At 38.1% G+C, this 26,350-nt stretch overlaps 3 protein-coding genes across 3 annotated transcripts; 1 reads left to right on the forward strand and 2 right to left on the reverse strand.

The window, feature by feature from the left end:
- The first annotated feature begins 132 nt into the window (after positions 1-132).
- On the forward strand, positions 133-3,469 carry LOC101312594. The gene is made up of 3 exons (XM_004309655.1): positions 133-617; positions 2,420-2,638; positions 3,415-3,469. The coding sequence occupies exons 1-3, from the start codon at positions 472-474 to the stop codon at positions 3,467-3,469; spliced, it is 420 nt and encodes a 139-aa protein (XP_004309703.1). The 5' UTR covers positions 133-471.
- Positions 3,470-5,098: 1,629 nt separating this feature from the next.
- LOC101304347 lies at positions 5,099-14,709 on the reverse strand. The gene is made up of 14 exons (XM_004309632.1): positions 14,267-14,709; positions 13,456-13,528; positions 13,222-13,352; positions 12,725-13,120; positions 11,342-12,633; positions 10,708-11,165; positions 8,764-10,616; positions 8,536-8,684; positions 7,727-7,887; positions 7,456-7,616; positions 6,519-7,259; positions 6,265-6,392; positions 6,092-6,174; positions 5,099-5,340 (listed from the first exon to the last, which is right to left on the reverse strand). The coding sequence occupies exons 1-11, from the start codon at positions 14,429-14,431 to the stop codon at positions 7,029-7,031; spliced, it is 5,070 nt and encodes a 1,689-aa protein (XP_004309680.1). The 5' UTR covers positions 14,432-14,709; the 3' UTR covers positions 5,099-5,340; positions 6,092-6,174; positions 6,265-6,392; positions 6,519-7,028.
- A 5,473-nt stretch (positions 14,710-20,182) lies between these two features.
- Positions 20,183-26,246, reverse strand: LOC101312886 (peroxisome biogenesis protein 6-like). Its single transcript, XM_004309656.1, has 16 exons — positions 25,977-26,246; positions 25,162-25,782; positions 24,834-25,077; positions 24,453-24,594; positions 23,974-24,145; positions 23,584-23,766; positions 22,596-22,880; positions 22,338-22,409; positions 22,142-22,228; positions 21,920-22,042; positions 21,691-21,801; positions 21,576-21,614; positions 21,343-21,464; positions 21,120-21,264; positions 20,599-20,679; positions 20,183-20,457 (listed from the first exon to the last, which is right to left on the reverse strand). Exons 1-16 carry the CDS (start codon positions 26,244-26,246, stop codon positions 20,368-20,370), a joined length of 2,787 nt encoding a protein of 928 aa, XP_004309704.1. The 3' UTR covers positions 20,183-20,367.
- Positions 26,247-26,350: the final 104 nt, after the last annotated feature.

Raw genomic sequence — 26,350 nt, forward strand, 5'->3', positions numbered from 1 at the left:
ACAGCTTGGAGAAGAGAATCTCCCTAGGTGTTCAGTTGTTCGAGTTTTGTTATGTTAAGTATATAAGGATAGTTGAGTCATTTACTATTATCCCTACCTATATAAAGCTATGAGTTGTGTATACTGTTCATCAATTGAGAAATACAAGATGCAGACGTTTACTCTCTCCTGTGTTTTCTTTACTTTTCTGCTTAGCATTTTCAATTCAATAATTCCATGAATCCTCATGGTATCAGAGCCCATGGTCGCGATTTTGTGGCCTTGTGGCTTCTGTGATTAGCTTAGCTTCCGCGTTTTGATTCCAGTTTTTCAGTTTTCAGTTTCCCCAACTTCAATTACCCTAGCTTTGCGTTTTTCCCAAACTCGTTCATCAACGATCCCAAACTCAAAATCTTCGTCTTTGGCGCTATAATCTTCTCTTACGGCGTCAGATTGTCGATACCCAGCCTTCTCTAAGACCTCTGGGCTTCGATGTTCGTTCTCCGCGTCGTCACCTGCGCGGCTCGCCTCGTATGGCTCTGTTCTTTGTTTGCGGGTTTTCTCCTTCAGATCCCCGAGTATGACGTCAGGGGAGGACTGTATCAGTGTGATGCAGCGAATCTGTTCTCTGAGACTTGGTAATCTTCGAGCCCTTTATTTTGTCACTATGTCTTTGCGCTGCAATTCTTGTTTTTGAGAGTATCTAGTAGACTAGTTGTTCAATCTATTTGCTCTGAAGGTGAATGGGAGACGAAGATGTGTATATTTTGATAAATCTGGTTGGAAGATGAGTATTTTTAAGGTTGAATATTCCTGGGCTTATTGTTCTGATGGTGATTAGAGATGGTTAGGTCTTATGACTGGATTTTGTGTGCTTCTTTCTCTGCTGTGCTTCTATGTGCTAAGTGGTTGGTGACATTAAGTTGATAGCTGCTGTTGTTTAGTGTTCTCCTACCACAATATGTTTGAGATACTGACCCTGCAACAAAACGTATGTTTGGAAGTAGTAGTAATGTATGTGGAATTGTAGTACAGAGGTAGTAGCCTCTGTATGATCGTAGAGTTGTGGTAATCACAACTAGCGGTAGTAGCCTCTGTATGATCGTAGAGTTGTGGTAATCACAACTAGAGGTAGTAGCCTCTGTAGAACAAAGTGGTGCAGAAAAATATTGTAGTGAGTCAAGGTTTCAATTGAGATGTGGAGGGAAACATTATTTTGCAGCAGCTTATATGTTGGGGTATGAACGCATGGGATTGATTACAGCAAGTTAATACTGGTAGAGATATGCAGTATGTAGCAGTGTTCAGTCCTTGCAGTAGTTTTTCAGATTCTTCATTGGATTGTTTGTTGCCTTGCTTCCATGGATTTTGTCTTCTCAGCTCTGTGTTGCCTCAATGCTCTGCTGCAACCTACAATCTTGTCAACTGACTGTGGATGATGTTCTCATACTGCCAAGTGGCTGTTGGGTTTTGATTTTTGGGATGATAATCTTGTAAATTGTTCTACATCATGTATTGTGCTTCTTGTTATGTACTTGGTCCAACCATTATGCTTGTTACCAAGCATATGGTTGAGGGGGATGTTAAGTATATAAGGATAGTTGAGTCATTTACTATTATCCCTACCGATATAAAGCTATGAGTTGTGTACACTGTTCATCAATTGAGAAATACAAGATGTAGACGTTTACTCTCTCCTGTGTTTTCTTTACTTTTCTGCTTAGCATTTTCAATTCAATAATTCCATGAATCCTATCAGTCGAAAGGGTTGATAGAAGAGGAAAAGTTGAGCTTGGCTACTGTGATTACGAATCCGGAGGAGTATTTCTTAAGTAGATTTGTCACCAGATATGTCGACCAAGTACCTCAGTTGTCGAATATATACCAAGGAAAAATGGATGTGCAGGATGTATGATCTTGGTCACACAGTTTCTAGGCTGATAGTGTTGAATATCTGAAGTTTCTATTGGAAGAAATTAAATGTTGCATTGATCACTATTTTTCATTACTATAACGAGATCATTTCTAACCAGTGTCTCTGTTCTGGAAGTATAATATAATCCCTTCGAGTGGTTGCTGTTGACGAGTATCTGAGAAGGAGCAACAAGTTAGCTTGTTATTAATCGTTTTCTAATAACAACTTATTCCGCAGCATATAACCAATCTTCTATCTTCCTTCTTGAGCTTCAGGCATTTTCCCTAGTTTAAATGGTTGATTGACTTTGATCGAGTTCTCCAGCTACCCTAATCATATTTTCTGCTTTAGAGTATTCCAATACTCCCTAGCATCAAACATGATCTAACTTCATAATCTATATCCAGATTTAGAGAACTCCAATGATCATATTAGCTTTCCTATAACATGGTGTTGTAACTGTTGCTGAACCATGGCCAGAGATGCAGGTGTGACTGAGTAGCTTCATCTTATGTGTATGTACAGCTTGGATACAGATTACAGAATCATCCCAAGGTTTTCGGTTGTTAGAGTTTTGATGTTGAAAGGATTGATTAAAGAGGAAAGGTTGAGTTTCACTACTGTTTTTGCGACTCCAGAGAAGTACTTCTTGAATAGTTCTTTCCAGATTTCTGGACACAGTACCCCGACTTTCGATAAGTACCAAGGAAAAGCGCATATATGCACTTCAGCCCAGTTTGTGAGGTTAGTTTGTAACGCACTTGTAGGCTTGATAGTTTTGAATATGGCTTGTCAACAGATAGCATTGGAAGCAGCATTCTCAGTAATGACTATAAAGAGATTTCTAAATTATCGTCTCTGCCTTACATTCAGTTTGTTTGTTACTAGAAAATATATTACTTATGATCATGTCCTCAGTCTGAAGTCTGCACTTAGAAAGGAGGTTTCTAATTTATCATGTCCTGTTAGATTATTGATTGGTAGCAATTAGGTGAACGGGTTCTGTGCCATTGCTGCCCTCAGTAATGTCCCTAGACTACTCATTGGTTTTAAGGTCTCTCGAATCTGTGAAAAGCTCTAACGAAAGTCGTCAGCTGCATCTGTATTTGCCAACTGTGGGCACGCTGCAAGGCATGTCTGTTCTCTACTAGTCAAGAGGGGATCCATGTTAAGCTGATAGCTTTAGGTATCGAAACAGCTAGGATAAGATTCTGCAACATGAATTTCTATCAATTAACGAACACCTTCTTATTAAGTTGTGGATTAGGAGATAATGGCTAACCCAACTCAATGAAAAGCGTTGGTTCCATTTCAACATTAATATGTTCGTTCTGAAAAGTTCAACTGGGATTCGATCCACTCGATGTTTGCTGTGACTTTTGGTCTAGATTGTCATACTAAAATCTGGAGTTCAGTTATTCACTCGTTTTCCTTACTGTCATGGCAATAGAGAAAAGTTCAACTTTCTTGTAGCTGTTGATAACTAGTAGTGAGGATCTGTGATCTTTGCTATGTTGTAGGCTGATAGTGCCAATTCCAGAGGCACCACCATTTGATGCTTGGACTTTGGAGTAGAAAAAACAGGTTTCTGTATGATTTTCATGAGTAGGTATAATCACTGTCTCAGTTTGTACTTAGCAAAGAGGTTTCTAAATTTTCATGTCCTGTCACTTCAAATTTATCCTCAAGAATCAGATGCTCATTTCTTGTAGTTTCGAACTGTAAATATGTCTGTTTCGCAACAAGACTGGCTATAATATGTAAACAACAGTCTAATAATATGTAATCACACATGTTCGGGAATATACGCAGAATCACCATCAGATGAAAAGACTAATTAAATTTCTAGGATGATGGGGTTAGGAAAAAATTTGGCTTCTCTACTTGGATTTATGTTGTTTGGATTTGCTTGGATGACTTCTAACCATTGGATCAAGTACAATCTAAGACGAACATGTCATCCTTACTTCATCTAATAGTTATAAGACATCCAAGCAAATCCAAACAACTTAAATCTAAACGGAGAATCCGGATCCGTTGGGAAAACATGACATATTTTACTTTGGCCTCACTCTGGCTCACTTTTCATCGGCATCGTTAGGCAAACTTGCTAATTGCTATGGCTTGGGTACCAACAGCCTCACCTCACTTGTCACGGCCGCGTGGGCAGTTACTATTAGTCTCACCTCATTTGTATGGGCAAGGGTGGTGGGCATTGTTAGCCTCACTTAGAAGTTGCTCTGATAACTTGGCGTCAGCAGTGTTAGCATCACTTGTATTGAGCCTCACTTGCATGAGCCTGAGCACCGGTAGAGTCTAGCTTAGATAAAACCTGCGGCAAATTTCAGTTTCTTGACTTCAGAAAGCAAGGACAAGCACATGCCAACTGAGGGAAAAATCAAGCTGCACCAAGTGTGGGTAAGTTCAGCCATACACCAAGTTATGCGAAGCAAGATCAAGTAAAGACCAAGTATGGGTAACGTTTGGTTGGTGTTCGAAACGCACAAAATCAAGCGAACACAGTACGAGAGCACTGCCTATTGAACACCAGTGCAGGAGCTTAGTCTCAACAGGCCGAAGGTCGAAAAACATAATGATGGAAGGGGGGAGGAGGAAGCAACAAATTGAAGTGTGATATAGGGCTTAATATCAATGGATTATGACAGCCAGGCCATTCTACCACTCATTATCCCATTGCTCATTGAAGTCGTCTGCAAAGGTTTTTTTTCCCACAACTTGGGTATTTCAGAGCATCTCTCACAACCTGTGCACCTCTGGACTTGGCCATAATTAGGCGCTAACTGTGGGTCGGTAATCAAAACCTTTCCGGCTTTCCTGATTAGAGCATATAAAGACCAAGAGTTGGTTACTACTCTAGGCGTGTTCTTCCGTTTAGGTTGAATCACCCGCACCATCTGTCATCTGCTTGAAACGAAGACGAGGGCAAACCGACAAAGAGGGAAAGATGAAGGCTCAGAAATTTAAGTGGCCGTGGAGTAGAAGATAAATATTTTCGACCAAGACCGAGAAGTGGAGAGAGCAAAAAAAAAAAAAAAAAAAAAAAACAGCCCTAGTCCTGTGTGTAACACCAAACCTAGACCTCTAAATTCAAATTCATCAAAAGACATTTTCAAACTTTGATTTCAAAACTCAGGAACTGGCTAAACTATAGTGAGTCTTAATAATCCTCATAAGACAGGCCAATTCAGGAAATGAAGAGGTAACTTTATTGATATGCTCCGCTAATCATCGGAGATGAATTTTATTGATACATCCAATGGCCAATTGAAATAATTAAACTTTATTATCTAAACCTATATGAATGTTATTGCTATGGGTTAAGTTTAAAGTATAAAACTATATACCAACATCAAAGAAAATTTTGAACAAGAATATCACATCAAATTCAGTACTACCTATAGCTGCACCTGCCCCAGTTGCTCAACCTGAAAGCAGATCCATGCTCAAGTCAGTAAATTACCAATGAAACTGCTAGATCCTAATTCAAACATCTCAAGCACTTTGAAAGCTTATACATAACGGTGTATTGCTAACATGCAAAATGATGACATTTTCGTGTGGAAGACTAAAGATCATAAATATTAAAGAGAAGGCCAGAGTGCCAATTTGGCAGAAATACCAAATCGTAAATTACAAAAAATTTCAGCATGGATTGCCTACTTTCTACACAAGATATAGAAGAAACTTTGCAAATAAAGCATATAGTCATATACTATATGCTCCTAAGGTTCAATAACAATCAAGTATGGTCATGAGCATTATCTGCATTTTTCTTTTACTCCTTACACAGCACTGTCATTGACAATTAGTAGTTGGACTCCCACAACCTAAATATATACATGCTTTGTTTTTTCATTTTTGTGCTTTTCCTTCAACATTCATGTTCTCCCATCTAAGTAACCTAAAATGGCTTTTCCCTTGGGATGAACAGAAATGAACAAAAGCCCACTGTTAGAAAAGCAACTATTATATCTTGGGGAAAAGAGAGTATTCACTTCTTGTATCTGCATCTCACACAAAAGTAAACTAGGTTTTTTTTTCTTTTCAATTTTTTATGATAGGAATTCTCTTATTTGAGAGACACTGATACATATTCAATAGAAGATCAACTGATTGCTACGTTTAAACCAAGTTCAGAAGTCAATGAACGATCGCTGAAAATTGTGAAAATTTTACCTGTGAGATCTGAAGGAAAGACCTAAAAAATATCCACCTCCCCTTCTCTTCACACAGATGTCTTTTATATACAAAAGTTGCCACTGGCAAGAGAAAGTACCGAATAAAAGTTAGAGAAGAAGGCAGACAGTAAAAACAATAAAGCAAATTTTCATTGCTACGGCTACACAAACCTTTGATGTAAGAAAAGCAGAACCCCAGCACTGGGAGTTTCATGGATAGCACTGACAATAGTCTCATTTACACAGTTTTCTGATTCGATCTCTATTAAGGCAGCAAGGAGACAAAGTGAAGGAACAACCTGTTCATGTTACATTCTACCAAAATCAAACTCAAGAGATGTTTTTTGGAAAGTGAAAGGAAACAGAGAAAAGAAAAAAGATTAGAGGGCGGGAAATAAAGAAAATCTAATAGAAGGGCAGCATACCTGCAACTTCCAATTTTTTTAGCTCTCTTTACATAGTGCCGATATGGCTCATTCTGTAAAGTAAGATCAGACAATTCATGCACATACTGGAAGACTTGCAATGCAGATAACAGATTGTTAAGATAAGTTAACCAGCTGAAGAAGAAAGCCCCAATTGAACATGTGGTTCTCATCATTATGTAGAACTATTATATCTTCCAACACATTCTTCATATCCACCTTTTGAATGCTGCTCAGAATCTTTTTCAGAAGAGCCTTAAATAGTGATGGTTCAAAGTCCTCGAAATGACTATTGGTTATTGAGATCCGATGACCCACTTTGGATCCATACAGTGATGGAAAACAGATCTAGGATCACAGAGAATAAATTGGGTAGAAGCTCCTCAGTATATATGAACAGAAAAATTTTGGTGACAACCAGATCTCCCGGTACAAGTTCCAAGCTGTACAGCAGAAATATCCAGGTCATCCCTTCACTGCATGAGACCCAAGGACTCACCAATATGGTCTTCATGTATTAATATCATCCCCACCACCATCTGGACTCTTCTGACGGATATTGCTAATGGCTTCCGTTGCAAGCCGTACCAAACGTAGTAATCCCTCTACATCCTGGAAGTTAAAGTCAAGAGCCCTTTTAATGGAAGAGATGCATTCGGAATACTTAGATTCTCCCACAGCAGCTGCAAAAGCAAGATGTGATCTCTTTGATGCGTCCATTGCATTATGTACATCTTGTGTCTGCAATTCATCAATTTTGAGTATATAGTTTGTTCAGTCATCAACCCATAAAAACATTGCTAGTGAGAACTGTGAGTGAGTAAGTGAGGAGGGGGGAAGGGGTTGGAGGCGTGTTACAAAATGGAAGCAGTGCTCAGGTCCCAAATATAAGGAATGACAGATTAAAAGTTTCAATAGAAGATCAATGAAAACTCACAAATTTCAGCATCCGGACAAAATTGGGACGATTTCGAGCAGCAATGACATGGTTTCCAGCAACTTGGGGTGAGCTGACTCCCTTAGGTAAGGGAACCTTGTCTGCGGTTGAGGGATTGTTTAAGTTGTCAACATCAGAGGCAGAGGAAGACGGAGATTCACCTGATAGAAAACCAACAGAGAATGGCAAATAAGTTATTAGAAAAAAAAATTGTTACAAGAGCTTTGCGCCTTCTTTAACACCAAAGCAGCAAAAATAAAATTTAATTTACCAGGAGGAACCATTTGTAAAGCTGTTTGCAACTCATGTCGGTCTCTGCCTGCACTGGAATGCGAGGAGTAGATCACTTTCAAATAAGCCACCTCCAAGCATTTGAAGGCCAAAGCAGCAGAAGCCATGTCTTTGGATTTTTCATATTCATGAGCACAAAACCTATAGATATTTTAAGTTAGAAAGGAAAAGCAGGGGGCTACAAAAAGTGACAAAAGCTCCCGAATCAAAATAGAATTAAAATCCACAAAAAAAAAAGAAGAAAAAAACAGTTAAAGAAACAAATCTACTACGAGAATCCCTGCAGAAAGGGATGGCAGACAACAGATAGATTTGCATAGTATGGTATAACACCATATACCTTGTGCAAAGAAAGATGAGTCAGCTTCACCAAGCATGAAGTCACAAAAAAGCTCCCAATTTTATATAATTTTTTTCTAGTGAAGTTACCTACTCCCCAAGGCAAAAGCACCAACCCCTTGGCCAGTACACTCTTTCATCTACCTCCCAAACGAAAAGACCCTCACAATCACACTAGAGAAACACAAAATACAGGCTCCAATTACTCCTAAAGATTTCTGTTAAGTACCCTCCCATATTAATTTGGGATCCAACACCACACCAGCATTCCATGAGTGGTAGCAGTGTCTCACATGCAAGGTTGGAGGGATATTAATTTGAGGATATGAAGAAGTACAGCATGACTCAATTCAGGAATGTTAAAAAAAATGACTGAAAGGATATGAAAAATGACAGTCACATAGATCGGTGCATGTCTAGAAGGGTTAATACAGCTCAAGTTTGACTTACTGGCATAGTGCTGCAGTGCTTCTATAAATTTGCATGGATTCATTATGCTTGGCACTCTCAGTGTTGGCAGATTCTAAGAGAGATGCAGCGTGAAGAAATTTCAGGACCGCCTGGAAGTAAAGCCCCGTACTATCATTTTCCTCATTGTTCTGCAAAGATCAACATTAAATACAATTTGTACAGAAAGGAGCAGCAACATCTAGTCATGAAAATATAATAGGGTAAGACCTTGTAACGATCAGCAAGGTGTTTCATATCTTTAGCTTCTTTCAGAATACACATATAGGCCGGGGTGGAAGAATCCCTTCTAGCTGGACTAGGGGCATCAAGATCCCTAGGTCTATGCCCATTCTGTGCACGATGTCTTGAACTAATATGCTGAGTTCCATTCTGAGTATCAGCTTTTCTGTTCCGCATTTGCACCTTGACTGAATCATTACCTTCAGAGCCATCTACTTGTAATATATCTGCTCCATTACCTTTGTGAGAACCAGAGACTGGTCGGGGACAACGAGTCATTTCTGGTTGAGCTCCTCCAGAGGGTGGCAAGGGCAGTGACTTTCCCCTTGTCGAACCTGCATCTACTCGGTCACTTCTTCCAGAAGGAATTCTCTTTGAAGACCTTTCACTATCAGATTCTGGCTGCTTCTTCGGAGTCGAAATCGCGTCTCTTGGGTAAATAGCATCTAGTCTAACATCTGGGCCATCATGCCCCCCAAAATTAGACTGGTTCTCCCTTTTGCTACTCTCATTCAAGGACTTCCCCAGCAAATCTTTTTTACTAACATATTTGTTCTCAGTTTCACCATATTTGTTCACCTTCTCCGGCAATTTGTTTTTAACATCTCTAGGTTTCATTCCAAGTGATGGTGAATGGTCATGCTGTTCATTGACAACATTAGAATTCCTGGCCTTCCCCATGTCCAAATCAGATTCGTAGCTCTGCTTGTCCTTTGACCGTGAAGAGTGGCTCTTTCCTGAATTTCTTGGGCGAGACCCCAGAGCGTTATAATGGCTGCCATTCCCTCTGTCTTCACCAGCAAATTGACTTGGAACTAGTGGTTTAATAGGAGAACGACTATCTGGTCCTGAATTATCCAAAGCACCATTCACAGGAAAATTATTCGTAATATCCGGAGATGCTACAATCTGTCCCCTAGCTTTACCACCAGATATGCGACTACGATCTCTGTCCTGAACATCAAGTACTGAAGGTTCAGACCTATGATAAGCCCCGGAGGGAACTTTATCCTTTCTCGCTGTCCCAGATCGATCAATCCTGCTGTCATCTTCACCATCTGAGCATCGTTGTGGGCTACCTAACGACAAACGACCAGCATCTTGTGACTCGTCCTTTGGCCTGAGGTCTCTAGGTACTAATTCATGCTTATCAGGGTGTAAGATTCTCATAGGTGATGATGAAACCGATTCTACAGGCGAACCTTTAATTTCTTGAAAGCTGGATTTGGTCTTTTGGGAGCCAGAAACTTTGGAAGAGCTTGAAGTGGCAGCCACAGAAACCTGAACAGATCCCGAATCCTTCTTCAAAGAATCCATACCATTCTGACTCCGCTGAATTCTAATGCTTGTATTCTTCGCAGATTGTTGCTTCTTTATATGGCTACTCTTTTTGTCTGTTCTACCACTGCCTTTGCTTGCACTGGACTCTTTTGCCTCAGATTTAGATACTCTTGCCTTCTTTTCCTTCCTACAGTCATTCTCACTAAACTCTTCCTTCACTGCAACGGAACGGTCTGGAAGGGAACCCTCATGAATTTCAGGATATTCCCTCAGTTTTCTCTTTTTCGGTCTATCTCTGATAACATTACCCATGCAAACTTCATCTTTCACTTTGGTAAGAGTAGCAGCCCCTAGCCTGTCCTTAAGTCGATCTTTTCCTGCTTCAGTAGTCAGAAAACCACTACTTGAGCTAGGACCAACCTCGCCATCAGGTCCGTGGTGATCTGATGCCCATTCTTCATCAGTCATACGCCTACCTTCGCTCTTGATTTTCTTTGGAGCTCTAGAAGTATCTGGATCAAAGTCCCTTCTGTTCTTAATCTTTAAATTGTTGATATGACCTGTAATGGATGTTATCAAAGAGTATGTAAGATTAAGCATTATCAGCAAAATTTCAAAAGCACTAACAAATTCATGTAGTAAATAAATTACCTCCATCATAAGAGGAACCTAAAACTGTTTGCTTATCTTTGTGCTTATGCTTCCGTTTCTCCACTGCCAAGCCACTGGAATTGCTTAACTGCTGAAAATTGGGCTCGTTCAGAGGTGAAGATTGGTTAACATCATTCAAGCTTTTACTCTTCAGTGATGCCTGTATGTTCTTCATAGAGCCTGGCAGCAGGACAGAACCATCTTTATCACTTGCCTTTGACACTTCTTTCAATCCATTTTTTTTCATCCCACCACCAGGGATGGCATGCACACCAAAATTTTGGGGGTTTTGATCAGGGTGCCGAAAATTAGCCAGTGCCACACCTTCCATAGAGCCACCAGGATTATTGAGAAGATTAGTTTGACTCCCAGGTGCAGGAACATGGTATTGTGCAATTAAGGCTTTTGTCTTCTCTGTTGTTTCCTCCTCCGTTACACTACACCGGTTCATCCCAGGCCTGCATTTGAATCAAGAGATCAGCTTCACAACGAGACAAAGAGAAAGAAAAACTGAAACTACTAGGCACTGATATGTATAACTAACATACATCAATGTACCCGTCTAGGGTATGATTGATTACTGTGTAATAGAATGAATGTATGATAAATAGTGAAGGACTAGAAAGGAACTTACAGCCAATTGAGCATGCTACATAGCCACTTCTCTGGTAGGTTGTCGGGAGTGGTACCATGTGGAAGAAGCCGCCATTTTAGACACTTGTCACACTGCACCCAATAGTCTTCCATTAATGCAGGAGCCCCTGTTGCAGGAGCTGCATCAGAAATGGGTCCATTTCCTGGGCGTTGAGCTATATTTGAAGCTGTAACAGGATGTGAATCAATTGTCTTGCTATTTGGTTTCTCTCTTGATGAGACATTAACTGCATATGCGCTTTTTGCAACAGCATCAGACTCCTTAAGCTTAACTTCAGAAGGCAATTGCAATGAATCAATTAGGTTCTCTTCTTCTTCATCCCCAAAGAAATCTCTATAGGTATCCCTGCTTTTATCAGGGCCCTTTCTCAAGCTTTCTGACTCACCATTGGATGTAAGCTTGTTTACATGCGTACTCTTTCCTTTGGGCATTGAAGAAGAACCGGCCCTGGAGCTTTCTTTTGGAAAGTCTGTAACTAGAGTCCTTGGAATTTCTTTTGATTTCCTTTTTTCGCCAGGTAAAAGCTGCTCCTTCCCAGAAAGAAATCTCATATCATCTACCTCATGGGCTAAACCCTTCTGACTGCCCCTTTGCTTTGACTGGTCCATCATTTCAGTACTTAGAGATTTCCTCCCTTTAGAAACATTTGAGTCTGCTTTTGCTGATTCATTACTTTTCTCTTTGCGATGGCCATTTTTCTTTGGAGGTCTCGAAACAATATTGCTAGAACTTACTTTTCTATCTTCATGAACCTTTCCATCCAAACTGGCTTTTCGCTTTTCAACCCAGTTTTGCTCTTGGTTGGATGTTGGCTCCATAGGCTCATCTTCTGCTTGACAAGGGAAGCCTTTATCCCTTACAACATTCTTATCTGCTTCTTTACTCTTTGTCACATCATTGACAGAAGAGTATGAATTGGATAGAAGTGGGAGCTTCAACGTTTTAGAAACAAGCTCTTCGCAAGCAAATGTATCGATATCTTGATCTTTTTTCGCCAGAAGCCGAATTCCATCCTTATTGTTCCCACTCTTTGATTCTGCAGAAAGATCATTTCTTTCAACTGATTTTGTTTTCCTCGCCCCAGACACTTTTCCACTACCCTCCCTGGTATTTGCTCCATGTACTAGGAACCCAGATCTTTCCGAGCCATCCCTTGGAAGAGGAAGAGATCTGACTTCTTTTGCAATCATTTCCTTTTCAGTTAAATAAATTAAATCTTCAGGAAGAGGTGACAAAAGCATACCCTCATACACCGGACAGGATGTCATAATCTGCTTCAGACCGTCATCCAAAAGAATATTTCAGTCAATGCACATTATGTTTGAATAAGATAACAACTAAATATTTCAGGGAGATGATCACCTGGAGAATACTAGTGGGAGATTCAAATAGGGCATCTTGAGGGTCATGAGATATTCCTTCACTATCTGAAGAATCATCAAGTGAGGAAGATGGTGTACCGTCAAGGCCAAGCCCACTATAGATATCATTTTTTCGTGTCGACAAGTTATCCGAACCCACTTTAAGTCGTACTTTGAGAGTTTTCTGGTCTGGTATTTTAATAGGTTTCTTCGTTGCAGATTCCTGTTCAGGAGGATACAAATCAGCTCGATTAGATGATACACTCACGTCTTGTTTGACTGGAATGTTTGCTGATGGTGCCTTAGGCGCAACAAGTGAAATAGAACTGGTAGAAGCAGTTCCAAGTCCCACAGACTGAGATACAGCATAACAACTTGCATTGTTACGATGGCCACCCTGTGTGGTAAAGCAAACAAATGCGCTCAAGAACAATTATTCTGAAATAAATATGGAATATATGTAACAAATAGAAACTAATATCCTCATTAAGTTGATACCTCGAGTTTTAGACTGTTGGGAGATTTGGGTAAGCCATTATTCTGAATTTTTGCTGGAGTCCTCGGATGAGACCAGACTGGAGACCGCTGATAGCTAGGTAAAAATGAGCCATACCCACCGAACTTTGCCCCTGTTACAGTAAAATTATCAAAGTTCGTTAATAACAGAGAAGAGACTACAATTAAGGCATACCTTAAAAATGAAAGAAGTTACGGCTCCACTATTTGACTTACCTAGATTCTCAGCAGACACCCCACCTTCAAAATCTTTCTGGAAGTGTCCCAAAACATCCTGAATTTTATCATCCTAATGTCAAGCAGAGCAAACACATAGTTAAGTACAAAGCTCATTCAAAAGACAGTAAGTAATAACAAGGGCTAGAACAAGATGGCAATACTTCCATAACAGTTCGGGTGATATTTACGTATCTTTTAATATTTGAGATAATACATTGTTCAGCTATCTACTATTAATCCCTACATCAGGAACCAGCAGTTACTCTCAATTACAGATACAGAAAGTATGATCGGACACTTTCAGTCATATCATAGGTAAGTCCCAGAAACCTTGATTTATAACATTCGAATAGTGCAATCCCACAAAATTTGTAACTGGATAAGAGGCACAGCACAGTCAACAGTACTCGAGTAACATTATTATGCAGCAACTAAGTTTTACCATAACCAGTCACCAGTGCATAAAACATTTCCATAAACCACCTGAAACAACCATTTCAATACCTCCCAATAACAAGTCAATGAAGAATACTTTAGCTCATTGCAAAATGGATGAATCTCAAGCTAAACACCACAATTACCTTACATTAACCAATCCCCAAGTAACAAAACTCCTAAACTACATCGTCTATTCTCGAATCATAAATCCAATCACACGCTCCACTGCCCTCTACAGTTTTCAGATTAACAAAATTCATAACCCAGATTTCAATCAAACACCGCAGCTGGGATCTAACACCAGCAATTTACAAGTCAACCCCCATGAATTCATTACCAAAATGATTAAATACACATATACAGGTCTTACGATGTAAGCAAGATGAACATCAGGGTCGATATTCGGATCGTATTCATTGATTTGAGAAGAACAAGCCTCGCCTTCTTCAAGCTCGGAATCGTCCATCTCTCTCGCACCTCCTCCGAATCCTAACCCTAGCCCCTTCCTCCCATCCCTACCCCCCACAGAAATCATCCACACCCCAAAACCTACCTACCTTCTCTCAAATCCTCCCTCAATTGAAAACCCAAAGCTCCCTCCGATCCATTCGACCGGAAACTCCCACCGATCAGTCAAATTCAGAAAAAAATAAAAATAAAGACAGAAATCGGAAGCAGAAATAGTTTCTAAAAACCGCGAAGAATTACGCAGGTGTTTTTATTTTTGGACAAAAGGAAAAAAGTTGGGAGAGGAATTTGATGTGTTGTGTGCGCTTGAAATTGATTGAGCAGGAGTCCCTCCTTTTCTTTCTCTCTCTTTCTTTCTTCTTTCTCTCTGGTTTTTGGTGTTTACAGCAGGAGGCTGCTTTGGTTTTTTTTTTTTCCTTTCTGTTCAAGCAAAATATTATAATAATTGATTTCTGATTGTTTAGGTGTCCAAATAAGATTAGGAGGAAGGAGCCGGGATCTGACCGAGACACCGCCGTTTTGTTTCCCGTTACGGTCACGTATTTAACTCTATTTCTATTTTGCCCTTTTTTTCCTTTTTTTTGTTGGAATGGCTTTGTCCGGAAGAATTGGATGTATTTAGATGCTGCATGGTGGGTGTTGCCACGCGCCTAGGTAAGTTTTAAAACAGTAGACCTTGTTTTAAATGTCTATTTAAATTCAAAAGAAAATATTCAAAGATTGTCTATTGCATGCGTGATTAGTGTGTCTGCAAGAAGGTTGTTTTATAACGGTTACGATATTATGTTATACTTTTTTTTTTTGAAAGGTGATTTGACATTCAAATCATATCTACATCTAACTATCTAACGTTGAATATAATAAATATTGTTTGACGTGATTAACTTTAGACTTTTTTTTTAATATTGAATATGATGGATGATGATTCAATTCATAGTGTACATTAATATTCGTCAAATGCTCTAACTGTGCATTTCAGTATAGTGTGTCTAACCATTCTTAACATCTTCGTGATTTAGACTCAAGTTAAAAGTTCTTCACTCGACACAATGTATCTTTGTTTTCAATGAGTGTATTTTAATTTGCATGTTAAAGTGTTGGCAATTTTCTGTTACTTATGTACAACGTAAATGAAGTTGTTAATAAATTCTTAAAAACAAACACCGAACAAAGAAAAGAGTTAAGTCGTAAATAAAGAACTAAGTTCATGTATATTACCTTGTGTGAGAGCACCGGCGGAGCCATAAAATACACAAGGAGGGGGGGGGGGGGGGGGGGGGGTCAATATAGGAGAATGTTATATTAAATCTTCTAAGTTAGCTAGATGTCAAACACAAGATACATATAAAGCCAAGGTTTTAAAGGTTTTGAGAGGTGCCATGACACCTCTTGGTCTATGTTTAGCTCTGTTAGTGTGTGAGAAAGTTAGTATCGTTGTTGGTAAAAAAACCCCCGCATAATAGGATTTAGTATGGATGCACATATTATTATTATAGTGTCATTTATAATAAATGTTAAACTCTATAGATGTGGTAAGACCGTACTTTATCTAAGGTAGTTAAACTGAATCATAAAATAAGAATAAGATATATAAAAGAATAAAATGAATATTATTATCATGTACTATGACCATTTGATCCCAATCATAAAATGAAGTATAATTATTTTATAAATATCATGTGTAAGCTTATTACAAGCAGAATATTACAAACAGTCAAACAGATGAATGCATCATCAGTTCAATACCATTGGTTTGATTCAATTGTTTGGGATAATGGTAACTACTAATAACCTCTCGGAATAAGTAAATTTTTTGGAGAGATAATTGGGTTAATATTTCCCGTCCTGGTATATCCGCGGCAGTGTGGTTCAGGACTCCTGGAAAGCGAGTGGGGGCATACAGTCTTTGTGAAGCCACTTGTCAGTTGGCCAATCCGACATGTTCTTTAGTTATACCTGGTCCACCTGGATACATGTGTTTCATTTTCTCCACGATATATTTACTTATGAGAAATTTTAAATACACACATTTAATCTCTTAATATACATTTTTATTATTTTATATTTTTATTGAGATTTTATAAGTAAATTAAATGACCAAAACAGACATCTATTATTTTTTTTTATAAAAACTCTATAAATATTCTTTTAAACGTTTTCTACCCTAAAATCGTCGAAAGCATGTCTTCTCTCCTAACCTCAACTCTTCTCCACAATTCATTTGGGTTGTCTTTTGTTTTTTTGTTTTTGTATATGTATAAGCTTTAGTTTGATCTTGCATATCATATTGTCGAGTACTGCATCTTTATCATGACATGTTTTATCGAATAACTAGTTATCTATGTTTAATAGCGATTGTACTTCTACAGCTCTACTAGCTTGTGAATTTTGAAAACTTGTATTGGTGATTTGGAGTTGGGATATAACAATAATCATTTGATTATAAATTAAACGATGATAACCAAAAATTTCTAACAAAATTAGATGAAATAATATGTCAAAAGAGGTACCAAATAATAAATATACATTAATTATATTAAATAATGAAATATTTCATAATTAAGGGCATTTTAGACAGTTTGAGATGTGTATTAAGTATAATATTAAAATGAAAAACTTGATAGGTGGTGTATTAAATAAATGGTGTGTATTAAGATATTAGGGGTGTGTACTTATTTAGAAGGCAACAAAAAAGAAGAAAAAATTATGGGGAAAGAAAAGGTGAAATTAATTGGTTAGGATCATCTGATTATCTAATAATAGTAAAGATTATGAGAGATTTGTTCCCAAAATCGTGATTTGCTTATGTTTAACTATTTGACGAATCAAGAACCGTATTTAATTGTATTTATATATGTACTTTGAGCTGTTAGTTTTTTTGAAAATTCGATTTTTTTATTATTATTTTTTATATATTAATCGTACTGTATGAGAGACCTTTAGAAATAATAAAATACGAATGACTCTAGCAATATATATCTCATATAACTTATAAGCTTAGTTATAAAAGCTTTATTCATTTTATTCGGAATAGAGATTTGAGAATGAGACATGTGACTTTTCTAATTTTAGTAATGGGTCCAATTCACGTAATCAACCATCTCAAGCTTGGTTACGCTCAACTATCCTTGAATTTAGATTCACCGGTAAACCAATTAAGAAAATATGTAAATTTTAACTACTTTATCTGTGAAAATGACTTTCTAATGCAATATAATATAAATATAAATAATAGAGGTAAAGTATTTACTACTGAAAACATTTACCGACTGTAAATATTATGAGGGTAAATCGCCCACCGTTTGGGCACAAACAAAGACAAAAGAGGGACTCGTGTTTGTTGTAGGGAACAAAAGTCAGAGGTTGACCCACGTGCGTAATTAATATTATGACGTGTCTGAAACCTTCTGTACTGTTTTTTTATTTTACCCAAACAAGTCTTAACGATATTAGTGTGCAGTCAGTATCTTTGTTAATTTCTTCCCTTTTTTACTGGGCAAAGAAGAGGGCCTGAATCTGAATCATTTATCTTTACTACCCAAGATGGATAAAAGTAGTAAATGAGATTCATGGTACAATGCCATGAAGGTGGAGCTAGAGCAGGTGTTTAATTAATGTAAAATGAATACATGCATGCATTTGGTTTTGTTGTGATGGTTTACAAGATATGAAGATATAATTTCATAAACAGAAAAACACTCATGAATCATAAAGGTAAGTAATATTGTGATCAACATGATAAAAAGTTTCAATAAACTCCGTCAACTATAATAATCCTCTGAGTAGGTGGAACATACATTAATATTATTTAGATCGAATATCTCACCCACATTACAGGGTTGTATAAACAAAAAATGTTGTGTTTAACTTACTAATATATGAATAAACTAAATTTCTAAAAGAGTAATGAAAAAATAAGGACCACTCAATTGTAAAAGAGTGAGAAAAAGAAAGACATTGCATATGACTTGATTCTTCCTCCATATCTTAAGGATTAGATTTACAAAAATTTAATTGATCCTTCAAAAAACCTAATCTTTTTTCAAGATTATGTAAATATTGAAAAGTAAAGTCAAGTTTGGTATTGAGTTTTGGGACATAAAATCATTTATAATCACAATTTTGAATATATTTCACATTTTGTAAAATTTTATGAGGTGCTTATTTAAATTTTTTTAGGCTAAATAACCATGATTTTAAAAAGCATGTTAGAGGTTGTTTTTTTTAAATTAAGTTTGTTTTTATTTAAATTTTTTTTTAAATTGAGTCTTCACAACAATATCAAACTAAGAGTAAGTAACATAAAATCTCTTGATATAGCTGTGAGCCTTCAAGACACTCCGTTAAATACTTCAATTCTTATTTAATATATATATATATATATACACGTTGTTAGTTTTTCATATAGTCTTAACCAGACATGCAAAGATTTTATAGACCCAGAATCTAGTTCCTTGACGCATGTAAAATGCACCAATTATGCAGTGCAACACAATGTCTGGCCGCTTTTCTAACTTCGGGAATCGAGCTTAAGTTGAGAGCACACTCAACTAGACAAAAATCATTAGACCACTTGCGGTGGTTATACCGTATATATTTGTCAGCTAAGCCTGGGTAGCTAATTAAAAAAATATGGCTAATTAATGGTCCTTTTTTGAAATCAAAACGGAGACCATCAATTATTTACTTAACAATCTAACAACATAGTAAAATAGTATGACATTAACGATCGATTAAATTAACACGCATGTACTAGTTCCGCTCCGTCAAGTAATTGAAGGAAACTAAACCTGTACACTGAATAACATCATGTGTGTTAAATGAACGAAATTATTGCTACTACACTTTGAACTCAAACTCACACACATAACACTCACAAAAAGATTCACTCCCAAAACAGAAAAAAGCAGCGAGAAGAAGAATGTGAATCATGAGAAACACGAGGTACGTCAAGTAGCCATCATCACGAGCAGCGTCTGGCGCCGTCTGCTCATTCCGTACTAGAGAATTCAAGGCATCCAATATGTGTGGACTTGTTTCATCCATCCAAACAATATTAACCCCAAAAAAGCTCCAAGAGATTAAGGACATCCAGGTTCATTGTGAGCACCCAGGTCACCAATTATTATTCTAATTCCTGTTTTTATTCATGGGTTTAATAGTTGGAATTAGATATTTGTATTATTAAGTGCCGTCATGCATTGTTTCTGGTAATTAATCAATAATATTGGGGACCTACTAGCTTTGTCCCTCCAAGTTATGACCAGAATATGCTCAGGTTTGTGCTGTATTATCTTGGCATATCTGTTCATACTTTTACGGTTTACAATACAGATCAGCGAAATGTAAAACCTAGGTACCCTTTTACTAAATCCGATCCATGGTGAAAAATGACATCTTCTTAAATAGTTTCGTTTTAACAATGTTCTTTTTTTTTATTAACGTAAAAGGCTTTTTAGACCCAATGTCAAGATTCAAGCCTAGATTGAGAGTTACACCCAACTAAACGAGTACCACTATACCACTCACAATGGTTTCTTGTTAAATAGTTATTATCACAGTTACACACCCAACATTTGATCCAGTTACTAGGGTAAGTAAAAAAGTGAAACGAAACAGTCAGCCAGATGATATGAATTGAATTGTAACGAAAATGTTAAAAGCCATTACGATAGTGAACGTGTTGTATGTACGGAAGTCATATGAGAATACGGTTAGGATTCAACGAGATTAGGATTCCTAGTCCAATCGAATAAAAAATGAGGAATTTGATTCTAAGAATGACTCCTGCTGCATCTTTGGACGAATAATGGTACAAGTGAATGGGATCGGAAGGACAAGTCTTTCTATCTATTTGTTCTATTAATTCTCAAATTATTATGATTATTACTATCTATTTTTCTCTTAGTGGTACATCCTACTATGAAAAAGCTTCATCAACAGACAACAGTTAAGCGAGTATAAGAAGTGATCTGTAATTTGACCTCCTTAATTGAGGAGAAATCATTTGGAAGAACCTTCAAACTGATCTCGCAGCAGCTCATACTTCCTAAGCTCGGCTGTGGAGAGTGAGGGCGATAGCTCCTTTAAGACCTAAGATTATCGGGGACAAAGGCAGTCAGTAGATGCACCAGAAACTGGATTTAGAACAATTCTTATTTGTCTTGTAAAAGCACAACAGTACTTGTGATTAACTCAGACACTTAAACACAGTTCAGAAAAAGACCGTCGTACCTTGACAAAATCATCATATTCAACAATAACAGAGTCAGGTTGGTCATCTATGGAAGAGGAATCTGAATCTGAACTCAAAACCTGCATGAATGGCAAGAAGCACGTCAGAACATCCCTTTATCTAGTGAGTATTATATGATAAAAGCGTAAAGCTTATGAACATTGTATCTTTATATAATCCAGAATATTGTTGAGAATGCAGGAGCATCTAGTATTCTGACTTTCTGAGTGTTGCATCTTGATTTGTACAATCATGGGTCTCTCCAGTACTGTATAATTGATTGTCTACGACTCCAATATTAACAGAACTGTATCAGTCTCTTTGCTTTACTAACCAGTTAAGCTCCACTCACCAATGCATTTCCTATTTCATAACTATAATTGAACACACCTCAAAATCAATCCACGTCCTTTATCAAATATGAACTACCCCTCTACACCCTGAATATATTGGACAGCTTACACCAATACTTTTGGTTCAATCAAAACCAACCATAAGCTCTGGTGTTGACTAGACTCACCTTACGCTTAGCTGCACTAAACCAAGCATCCGCACACAAGGCATACATGTCTGCACCAGTGAAGGTTGGTGGACATTTCTTCGCTATTGAATAAAGTGAAACATCTTCATGTAACTTAAACTTTCGGGTAAGAGCTTTGAGAACCCTATATAAAAAAGGAAAGAAAAAGAATCATCATACTGACAACAAAATTATTCAATGATGAACTTACGTAAAAACCAACCGTTCTCTGTAAGATGGATCAGACACAACTCCAACATAAAGCAACTTATCAAACCGGCCAGGCCGTAGAAGTGCTGGGTCAATTAGATCTGGTCTGTTACTTGCTCCAATTATAAACAAGTCCTACATTAAACCAAACAAGGCTTTTCTGTCTTAGTTGAGGATAGCAAAATACCCTGTGAGATATTGGAAAAAAGAAAAAGAAAAATAACAAGCAAGAGACAGAGCAAACACCTGAGTTGAATCATTTAGGCCATCAATCTCTGCAAGCATCTAGTGGAACAGAAAGTCACAGTCAGTATCAAGGAATAAATGCAAATTTTCCCAGTCATAAAGAAGGATGCTTCACCTGAGAAACCACTCTGTCCATGACACCCCCAGAATCCCCAGATGCACCTCGGGCTGGAGCAAGGGAATCAAGTTCATCAAAAAATATAACACATGGGCGTGCTGATCTAGCCTGCAAAGCATGTGCAATACTGCTCTAGTGTGAGCCAAAATAGATGTTCTGAAATTCAAGTAGATAAACAACAATAAACTTCTTCCAAAAGGCTAATGATCAAGCTGGAATGTTTTACCTTCTGGAAAATGTCTCTGATATTCTTTTCTGACTCTCCTATGTACATATTAATGAGTTCAGGTCCTTTTACACTGAGAAAATTTAGGGAGCACTCAGTTGCAACAGCTTTTGCCAGCAGAGTCTGAGGGTTGAAGTCAGAAAAACAAATGAGTTTAACAAATCTCTTGGGGTAAATGAGAGGGAAAATAGAGAAAACCTTAGAGGAGTAACTGTAACTTACTTTCCCTGTTCCCGGTGGACCATACAGTAGAACACCAGAACGCTTTCGTAAGCCAGATGAAAACAAGTCCTTGTGCAGAAGAGGTAACTAGAACAAACAACAAAGAAGAATTGAGTTGATAAAGCGTTCCAAATTCCAAATTGCTGGAATCTTCCTGGTGGACAACAGGTAAAAAGTGTAGATACAACAGACCTACCTGTACAGTATCCAGGATTGATTTCTTCACATCCTCAAGACCACCAACATCTTCCCATTTGACGTTAGGAACCTATAGAGAATATGATTTAAATTGCATTAGATGTCCTATAAGTATACTACTTCCACGTTTGTTGCAATATAAAACTCATTTTTTAGCCCCACAGAAGAGGACACACTTAGACATCACCCAATACAGAGAGCTTGATAGGAAAGGACAATATATCATTCCTCGAAATTAGTCTTGTCTCTCAATTACCTTTGGAGTACCAAGGGCTGATGCATTCCTTTTCTTTGATCTGTCCAATGCTTTTGTCAAGCTTTCTTTTCCCAGAATCGGAGATGTGACTTCACAGGACTTACTGTCTGATTCGACATAATCTTTGAGAGAAGCATCTGATTCTTCAGACTTCACTGTGTCAATCTGAGCATTGCCTTTTGGAATCAAGTTTGCACCAGCATCAGCAACCAATGCACAGATATCTCTGGGCATGAAACCAGATGTCTGTGCAACTATATCCTTTATAAGATCCTCCGAATCAGTCTGCAAAAAAACAATTCTGATCCTTTTAAGTCACGAGATGATCAAAAGAAACTACAATTAATACCATGTAGAATACAAAGGCGTACAGAACTTGTTTATGGACTTCAAGATTCACATTCAGTTAAAATCTGAAAAGTGACAGATGGAGAGTTTACCATTTGACAACACTGCATTAGGCATTACATATAATTATATAAAAAATTGCTACCCGAAGACATATTTAAGCGATGTCAATACTTGGTGCGACCATGATAATTTTTTAACCACACCATAGGAATGCGGCAAACCATCAAATTGGGGGGGGGGGGGGGGAACGGTGGTGGATATAACACTTGTTTTGGTCATACCCAACCATCGAAAGCCAGAGGAAAAAAAGTATTTAAGCATCAGAATCACGGTATCATCAAGGGAGATCTTGACTGAAAATTATTATACCCAATCAATATAGATGCTGAGCCCCAGTGCTTGACAGGAGCTCAGATGAGAACAGGTGTCAGATAAAAAACAATTCTTGGCCCACCAGGTAGCAGCTTAGGCTTTTGAAATCAATAGCAAACCAACAAAACGTATGCATCATAATCATATTTATAATAGACTGCACACATAAAAGGTTAGGATTTTCCAACAAAACTTATGCATGATATACTTCTAATAGAAAACACATATAAAAGGTAAAGAGAAACCAAACATATTTTTTACATACATTAGAAAGGAATTCGGAAGCCTTCTGCAAAGACTCTGAGACCATTTTAACCCTTTGTTCTTCAGTCAATGGACCCATACTTATTTCATGGCTAAAGCAACGTCTAATAGTTGGCGGTAGACCTTCTGAACTGTCAGCAGCTGCAATTAACAGCACTTGATGCCTACCTACTTTCCCAGAATCCTGCATGCAGTGTAGTATTATTAGGTTGGTCAGATTAGAAAACAAAAAACAACATAGCAATCAACAAAAGAGGAGAAGTCACACATGAAAAATGAGTGAGGACTAGAATTTACATCAACTAATGATCATTTCTCAGAACCGAAATTAATTAATCATACATAAGAATAACCCAAGACACAAAATATGGCACTAAAGCCATGTACTTACAGTATGACCATTTTGTTTTTGTTCCATATCTCCAGAATCAAAAATTGGCTCAGTGAATTCCCTTATAAGTGATGCAACTTCAGAAGTGATGCCAACTTGATCATTTGGTGAACCTTCTTGCAAATTCCGGAAAACATCAAAATGGCGGAGAAGAAGTATAGTTGGCGAGTATCTGAAAGAACATTGCATAAGAACGAACTGGAACAACCATTGAAAGTAGGAAACTTAGGTGCAACAAAATTGAAGGATATGGCAGAGAAAGTTCTCCCATCAAATGATATAATGGAGAAGGATAAAATAAGGATAGAGTAGTATGACTGTTTTCTCATATATCATCGAAGAAAAGTTGTATAGCTAATTAGTGAAACAATAGGTAACAATAACTGCTGCTGTCAAGCATATATCATAAAAATGCAGTAGTAACAGAGGAAATTTGGGACCTCTAGCATGTATCATACTCAAAAAATGCATTGCTTTACCTTTGAGCAGCATTCAAGGTTTGGGCTAGTGCAACAGAAATCTTTTTTTCAGATGACGTCGTCAGATTATGACAGCTATATTCAACTACATGCAGGCCCAATCGACGAGCAACATATCTAATAACCGTTCTCTTCCCACATCCTGCACCAAGCATCAAATAACTACTCAATGACACTAAACTCATGTGCGCATGAAACATACAACTTAGGCAACTCATCCAGGGTAATCATTCTTTTCCATAAGTGGTAATAGGTTAAAGAACTATATTACATATTGAATGCTTAATCCCAAGGGATCTTGTTAGAGAGTAGAGACCTTGCGAAATTAAATATAAATGCAACCATCAAGTGTTCATGACAAAAAGGAAAGCTTCAATATACCTGCCAATCCATACAATAGGACAGAAACTCTGAATTTTGAGGATAGTGCTGAGGGGCACAGAAGCGGAGTAAGTATGGAGGCCAACATTTTCACTGTGTCCCCTTGCAAAGGTACAAAACCTTTTTGTCCAGCAATCAATAAATCAGGGGGCACAGCAGAAGAGACGCTTCCTCCAAGCACAAGGGCAGTTTGAGAACGGTTAACTCGGAGAATTGGTTTGTCCAAAGGTTCCATAGCCACAACCTAAGACAACAAATGACACGGTGATTGTCATTATCACATTTGTTGACTAGAAATTGCAACTGATGAAAAGCACTGAGAATTCACCTTGAAATAGATAGTGTTATCAACCCCATTTTCCAAACTTTGGTCGCAAGGAACGCAAACCATTGACTTGCAATTCCACTTTATACAAACACTGAAAACATCACCTCTTGCTAGATACCTATCAACCTCAAAGTAGCTATGCAGTGCCGAATCTATCATTTCTTGACGATCTTCATGTTCAACAGCCGAATTCCCTCTAAGAGAGTCAAGACTACCACATTCCGGTACCTTCACAAACGAAGCCCTCAAGTGCGAAGCATATCTCGGCAACTCCAAATGCGGCTGTATCCCAATCACAGAACCCCCAATCCCTTTCCCACTCGCCTCATCATCCACCCCATCCCCAAAATAAGACGCCAACGCCGCTTCCCCTCTGTGAACAAGCGATTTCAAGCACAATGTATGCAAGTCAATGTTAAACGCCAACATAGGCGACATATACGCAACTTCCTGATCTAACAACATGTGGCCATTTCCAGGCAAAGTGCAACAAGGCAGAACAAGCATTGCGTGGGAAGACTGGCCAGCAGATAGTTCAGTGTTCTCGGAGCGGTCCGGTGGATCCACAACAATGACCTGAGCAATTCTTTGTATGTTTGTCTCCATATTCTTCACAAGCACCTTGTTTATACAAATCAAAATCAAAGGAAAAAAAAAAACACTAAAGCATCAATTACTTGCTGTGCAGAATTTTCCACATGAAATTAACGCTAAAATTGAAGTAATTAAAGAAATTACAGCTCCTCCTACAATTGAAATCCGAAGAATTAAAGAGTAAATTTAGCAGAGAGAAAAGAGTAGATGGATTTGGATACCAGGGAGCCGGAGGTGATGTAGAGGCGTTTGAGGAGAGAAGTGGAGAGGCCGACGAGAGCAGAGTCGTCGAGAGAAGCCGATTTGGGGCTCCGGTCGACGTAGAATCGGAGAATTCCCGGCGGAAGCAGCTGGAAGCTGGTGGTGACGTCATCGGAGGCGGAGAGTGGGTGATCGTCGCCGGAGGTGAGGCCTCCCGGCGGGGAAGAGAGTAGGGATTTGATGAGAGTTTTAGTGGAAGTGAGTACTAGTGGCTTCCTCCTCCCCACCATTGGAAACTAGTGAGCTCTCTCTCTCTCTCTCTCTCTTTGGGGAACAAGTTCAAATTTAGTTGCATAGTAGTATTTATATGAAGGTAGAGAGAGAGAGGTGGGTT

This window comes from Fragaria vesca, unplaced genomic scaffold (genome assembly GCF_000184155.1).
Source record: "Fragaria vesca subsp. vesca unplaced genomic scaffold, FraVesHawaii_1.0 scf0513018, whole genome shotgun sequence".
Classification (NCBI taxonomy): Eukaryota; Viridiplantae; Streptophyta; class Magnoliopsida; order Rosales; family Rosaceae; genus Fragaria; species Fragaria vesca.